We start from the raw sequence: 6,938 nt of genomic DNA on the forward strand, positions 1-6,938 counted from the left end.
GGCTCTGCTGCGCGGTACCCGTGAATCGCGTCGCCCCGGAGTCGGAGCGGCTCCGGTTTCGACCCAGTTCGCTGAAGCCAGTCGCCCTCACTTCCTTGTTTTGGGGCCCCCAAAATTTACACCAACAGCCTTGGACAACTGGAACCAGAGAAAGGCTCGACGCCCAACTTGGCCAGCACTTTCAGGATTTTAGGAGGTGCTAAAACAGATTTTGGCCGCCGGAATGTCAGTAGAGATACCAGTTGGTCCCAGATTAGTTAGGCAGACACAGTTGATAGAACAGGCTCAGGCACTGCACTGTGAACCCTGAGGTGGAAGGTGCACCCCCAGGAGATCCTCGTCCTGCTGACAGTACCTCAGAGGTCGCAGCTTTTACAAAGCAGGTTAAGCACTCACAGGGGTTTAAGCTCATCTACAATTTAATGAAACTGAAAGCTATTCGTGACTATTCACACTGTGGTTTGTTTCTGGAGGATTTATTAGGAAAGTGTATTAAGGGCTGTGGGCATTTTCCATCCTGGTAAACCAAACTCAGACTTTAACTTCCCAAGTCTTCTTATGGTCACAGCTCAGGGGAAGTGATGGAGGGAGAAGCACCGCAATTATTCTTCAGCACAGAACACAAACACCTGAAGCGAGACTTGAACTTCAAAGTAGCAATATCTTTATTTACAAAATATACAGTTTCACAGAAACAGCTTCGCTTTATACACATAAACTTTATAATTACACAGAACCATGTAAACGATGTTAAGTGTCTGGCCTGGCCAAAGCCAATGGGAGGGGCCTACTTTTGGGGTGACATCTTTCCCTCCCCTCACTTCATTAGCCACCAACCAGGAGCCCCTAGATGGGCCATGCCTAATTTGCATAAAGCTGATTGCAGCTGCCCAGCTCAATCAACACAAAAACCAAGGTGTCTTGACTTCTTAGACACCACCCACAGGGATAGACCTGTTAAAAGAACAAAAAGGAAATGAAGAAACAGAAATCGAGATGACTATCAAAAGCCTTCCAGGAGTCACCAGGCATTGAACCTTCTAAGAGCAATATAGCAATCCGCCAGCATCGGCACTTCTACCCTAAAACCACACGTATTCTTAAATGCACTTGTAAAACTTTGTGGGGGGGGAAAAAGAAAAACCAAGAAAAACACTTGGAACTTTGGCTATTCTCGTGAAGACACTAGACAATGTCCTGGGGCAGATCTTTGGCAAATTCCTCAACAACTTTTCCTGCACGTTTGCCCTAAGTCAGAGCCAGACAGCTGTCTGGGGGTAAAGTTGTTTCTAAGCCAGCTTCTTACTATTTCTTTCTACAGCAGAACGTCTCTCTTGGGAATCTTCACAATAAACTGGGTTTCAGAAACTATTTCTATTTTTGTGTTAAAAGGAACAATTAAAAACCAAAAAAAAAAAAAAAAAAAGGCAGTTGGCTGGTCAAGCATAAATGACACCAGGACAAAATATGGGCTCTGATTAGCCAATTACGGTTCAAACCCTTGGTGCTTCGGTGAGAGAATGTGGAGGGGAGCCACCTGGGGGCCCTACATGAAGGGGCCACATGGAGAAGCCCCCTCAGGGAGACTGGGGGTCCAACCTGCTGTAAACAAGGACAAACTTGGGCATTCTTCCCTTTTCATGCTTTACAAGAAACAATGGTTATGAAAACACACCCATCGATTTACAAAAAATAACATTTTTGAGAACAAGTATTTGGACTGCTAAGAAGCAACATCAATTTCAGACAAAGCTGAAGTCCTTGCCACCTCCGGGCCCCAGAACCACCAGTGTCCCTGAGTGCACTGCCCTGGAGCAAAGCCCTTCCAGGGCTTTAGGTGCAAACTCCCTGGCTTCTTCAGACTTGGCCCCGAACAGGGTCTTCCAGTCCAGATCTAAGGAACTCCGCACAGTTCAATGGTATATACCTGGAGACCGTTACCATCTCTCTCACTCACTAACTCAAACCAAAAAAAGGCTTCAAGTCCTAGCGTTGGCCCGTGAAAGCAGGAGGGGAAACAAAGAATCATGGGAAACGCCTTCCTCCCCATCTTTCTTTTCCCCATTACAAAGAGGAACGCCATTCCCCAGGGATTGCCTAACCTTTATGTTGCTACTGGAATAAAGTGAGGGGAAGGGACGAGGAGGGAACCAAAGTGCCCCCTCGCTTGAAAACAGCTTGCATGGGCACCCCAGGGCCCCATATGCCAACTGGAAAGGGCACCCAGGCAGAAATCTGCCAAGACTTTTGGCTATATCGTGCAAAAAAGACAGGGTTTTTTTTTACATCGTGCAAAACAGGAAACTGAGTTATGAACACGGGCCACCTCGACCCCCCAACCAACCCCCTTTCCACACAGGAGCCACACATAGTCCCTTTTAACAAACAGAAGAAAACTTAGGGATCACTAGCTCACCCCCTGCCCCCAGGCTCCTCTCAAGAGTGAGGCCAGAGGACTCCAGCGGGCAGCGCCGGGGACAGAGCAGTAACAAGGCAGGGGAGAGGGCGACCACTAAAGGAGGGGCAGCCTTATGGGCTGCTGTACAGACACTTATGGTAGGAGACTTACACTCGAGAAAAAGCTTGCACATATGGCTGTTCGTTAACAGGCCGGGGAAACGGAACATCACTCCCCAACACGGCGGAAGCGGGAATAACAGCTAGCACTTGTGCCAATCAGCGGGAGTTTGTTAACAACGACAGCAAGAATTCACAACCACCACGTACCCTCATTTTCAGCTAAACCAAAGCCACTGTACTTGGGTGTTTAGTCCACCTCCACTGCAGGGAACACAGCTCTGGCAGCAGCTTTGGCCAACAAGGATTTTATTCAGTCACAGGCTATGAACAGTTTATACCTCGGACAGCCTGTCCTTTTGCTTAGGCACCTGAATGGCAGGGGTCTGCCTGCACCAGAGCTGAGAGTTCTGTGCTCAACTAATAAGAGAGGCCAATAAGCCCAATCGTCCCTTCCGATTCCTCGTCCACGGTCTCCTCGCTCACTAGCAGTCAGTCCAGAAACAGCTTCCGGGAGCCCATTCGGGAACGGTTGGAACGGCGGATGTCGAATTTGGAGTCCCGGCACTTTTGGCAGACAAACACTTCCGGAACATTGGATTTCCGGATTTTCGCACAAGACAGGTGAATCCAGGTATGGCATTCATTACACTCTATCATGGGGCGGCCAGCAAATGGCTTCATGCAGAAGCAGGTGACGAGGTCCCAGGAGTCATCATCTGAAAGGAGAAAACACGTAAGAGGGAAAAAAACCTCTCAGACCCCTCTCTGTCAGGGTCCCACTTCATCACGACCCTCTCCGTTAGGAAAGCCACCCGCCAACGGGACAAAGCAGCTAAACTGCTGTGCAACTTGATCCTCAACAAATGAAACCAATTTCCACTTTGACTTAAGGGTGCCGCTCCCCTCCCTGAAAATGCAGTAACCACGCCGAAGGGCACCGACACACGTGGTCCCAGGAATCGCCGTGACATGTGCGCTCGTGAGCTACGTTTCTACATTTCGAGGTCTGTCTTGGCATCTCAGCTGTCTCTAGCTGCCATCACCCCTCCCTAAACATCTGAGTATCTGCCTTATCGCACCTTTCTCCCTAAAGATGGGGCGCACTGCTGTCATACTGCAAGGAAGGGACCGCTCAGAGACTCCTGCTTCCTGTCACTCTCTGACCACCAGCCAGCGAGCGCGTGGCTGTCCTTCAGGGGCCACTCACCTGAATCCACCATTATGTCCTCGTCGTTGCCGGTGCTGTCCTCATCCCGGAACACCACCTGCTTTCCTTGCCGGACGATAGTCCGTTTGCCTTCAGTTTTTATTTCTTTGACCTGATCTGGTGACACCGTGGCACAAGATCCACTGGAAGGAGTGTCGGAGTCCCAGCCCGAGCAGGGGTCGCCGGGGGCCTGGGGGATATCCTGCAGGGGAGGACTCGTGGGGGTCCCTACATATGGATCAGCGGTTTCCAGCTTCAGCAAGCTGCCCATGTAACCCTCCTTCACGGGGACGTCACTGTCCCTTCGCTTCCTCTTCTTCTTCTTCTTCAACTTGTCGGTCTTCTTTCTGTCCAGCAGGAAGTTGCTGGGCTTGGCTCGCTGCAGAAGGGTGGGCTGCAGGTGGCCAAAGCAGTGGTCAGAGACTGGCAAGGGCACCGCGGACGAGATGTCAGTGAAACCAGTGTCCCAGCTGTCGCTGTCAATGGTACCAGCGGTGCTGTTGGCAGGGCTGGGGCTGCCCCTCAAAGGGAGCTCCTGAAAGAACAGAGGCAAAGGTGACGGGTTCTCATTATTTCAAACGGTCCCCAGGAGTAAGAGCTGGCCCGAGCAGAGAGCTTCGCAGCACCCCTGGCCGGGTCAGAGCTGCAGACATGCGCTCTCGCGACCTAAGCTTCTCAGGTCTCGTCAGCTTCATTCTTTAGGAACGGTGTCATCTGTGCCTTATTGAGACCTTCCAGATGGAACGTAAACCCTGGGGAGAGGACCTGCTGCCCTTGCGGAACCCCTGGCTCTGTCCCAGAGCCGGGGACTTAGCGTGTGCTCGCACTCTCTGTGGGAGGGGCGAAGGCACCCTCTCCGACCCGCTCACCCGTCCCTGACTGCAAAACCTCCCTCCACCTGTCCTTCCACAGGACATATTTTTTTTTTTTTAACTAAGTGAATTTAAATCAGTTTTGAGCATTTCCTGACACTCCTTTTTAGAAAACTAGACATCTCAAAATATTGCAAAAATCGAAATAGGTAATTATTGCCCCAAAGCAGTGAGCGAAACTCCATGGTTCCTTCAGACCATTTAAGAATTTAATTTGCAAATCGTGGCAACATTCTACGTGGCACAAAGCAAGCGTGATCCACCTAGATAGCAGTGCAAAGGACAAGCCAATGCTGGGATCTAGCCTCCTGGAAGTACCAGAGTCCTTTCTTTCCAGCCTTGCTCAATATATACCAAGCCCCTGAATTTTGAGCACCATGGCAACGCTGGTCCACAGTTCTGCCCATTTCTGAGCAAAGGAAAAAAAAAATTCCCTTAGATTACATGGGATTTTGGCCAAAGTCCCTGCAGATTCTGTAATGGGATGTGCACAGCTACCAGAAGGCTGCTGGCCAGACAAGGCAGTGTGGACCCTGCCAACCATCTGGTTGAACTCCAGGTTCCAGCATTCGTTAGCCTGTGACCCAGGGCAAGGTGCTCCTACCTGTGCCCAAGTCCTCGGCTTCAAAATAGAGACAATAATGGTACCTACCTCATAGCATTATAACAGCCAAGAACATTGCCCGACCATAATAAGCCTCAATTACTACTGGCCAGTAAAAGCAGGCATGTAGCAAATAGTTATTTTCAAGCAAACTGTTAAAAGTTTATTAAACCATTTCTAGACAAGCCTGCATTTTCTATCAGTTTCAGGAACCCCTTCCCAAGCGGGTCTAAGTTTCCAAGAAAGATTATTTGCCCAACCACAGTCTGAAGTCCTCCCGCACAACCCCCTTGTCAGACACTCTGGGTTCACTGCCAGCAAGAAAGGTCTCCAAAATGCTGAAGATTACCTCCTTCGGATAAGGGATGTAGCCGGCATAGGCCAAGACAAAGGTGCAGAATTTGTTGAAATCCTCCACGGTCCTGCGCCTCTTGTAACCTGGGGAGTACTCCTGTTAGCGGACGAGAAAACGGGGTGTCTTTGAGAGGAGACACTTGTAGGTAGAATCACGGAAACAAAACTAAGCAAGCTGGAACTTTTATTGTCAGCCACTGAAAAACACGTTGTCAGATTTACGACACTCTAGAAACGAGATAAGGTAAGTTTGGGTCAAGCAGTAACAGTTTTCAGAGGTTGAAAGAGAGGACTGTCATGATGTTATGCCAAGAATACTGGGAAACTGGTTGGAAGATAAAAGCGTGTCCAAAACCTATTTCTTGGCGCTCATGTGGCATTTTCTGACATTATCTATTGTTTCTGCAGGCTTATCAGGACCTCTAATAACTACTTTTTTGCTACAGATTTTCCATTATGAAAATAAACTGCTGCCGCAGCAGTAACTAAAGCACTTTAAATGATTTCAAAAGTCAACTGCTTCTTATCCTTCAGAGCTCACTCGGGTCTGGGACCCTGGAGCTGAATCTCGCCTGACCCCTCCTCCTACCGGGTCTCTCCCCCAGAGAAGGCACTGCCTGCTAGTCCCTCCACTGCTCCAACATCCAGGGGGCCAGGCACCCCAATGTACCCCGACTCAGAAAGTGAACCAGAAACACTCCTGCCAGTTTTATTTGCACGTTGAAGATTGACTACTAGAGATTTTGGTTTCTGTGTCCCGTCCCCAATCTAGAAATGCTCTCGACAAGAACGAATTTTCTCCTAAAGAAAATAGCTCAAGTAGACAGAACCTTTATGTGCTACTGAGCAAATCAACCGTACTTTATTTCAGTCCACTCGACAAACATATTTACTGAGGTTTTCTCTAAGCATTTTCTCACTGCCCCCAACCCCATCCTTACGTACTCGGCTAACATCTCCAGAGCCTAGGTGCCCAGTGCCCTGGCAGGCTGAAAGCGGGGAAGGCAGGGGAGACTCCTGAGCCCAGCCCAGCCTTCCCGGAATCAGGGTCGAGAAAGCGGCGGGGGCCCCGCGTGCTGCCCGCAGCTTTCCTTCCAAGGGCGCCCCTCTTATTTTCTCAACTTGGTTCCAGCAATCCACTTTCTCCCCCGACCTTCCGCCGCTGGGCGCCGAGGGGCGCGCAGGTTAGCGGAGCACCAAGCTCAGCGCGGGAGCCAGCGCTTCCTCCGCAGGGGCGATCCCGCCTCCACCCCCGGGAACGGCTGACCGCCCTCCCTCCGGCGGGGGTGGGAGGGCCGCAGCCCTCGGCCCTCAAACTCCTGGGAAGAACTTTTATTTCGGCGGGGAACGTGCAGAAGTGGGTCAGGAGCCGGGGCTCCGG

General features: G+C 50.5%; 1 protein-coding gene across 1 annotated transcript; it reads right to left on the reverse strand.

The window, feature by feature from the left end:
- Nucleotides 1–641: 641 nt before the first annotated feature.
- On the reverse strand, nt 642–6,742 carry PHF13 (PHD finger protein 13; the record flags this gene model as incomplete). The annotated part of the gene is made up of 4 exons (XM_015591425.1): nt 642–3,236; nt 3,728–4,262; nt 5,553–5,654; nt 6,503–6,742. Coding segments are annotated over 4 exons (1,104 nt in total), but the record flags the coding sequence as incomplete, so codon positions are not given.
- Nucleotides 6,743–6,938: the final 196 nt, after the last annotated feature.

This window comes from Pteropus alecto, unplaced genomic scaffold (assembly GCF_000325575.1).
Source record: "Pteropus alecto unplaced genomic scaffold, ASM32557v1 scaffold125, whole genome shotgun sequence".
Lineage (NCBI taxonomy): Eukaryota > Metazoa > Chordata > Mammalia > Chiroptera > Pteropodidae > Pteropus > Pteropus alecto.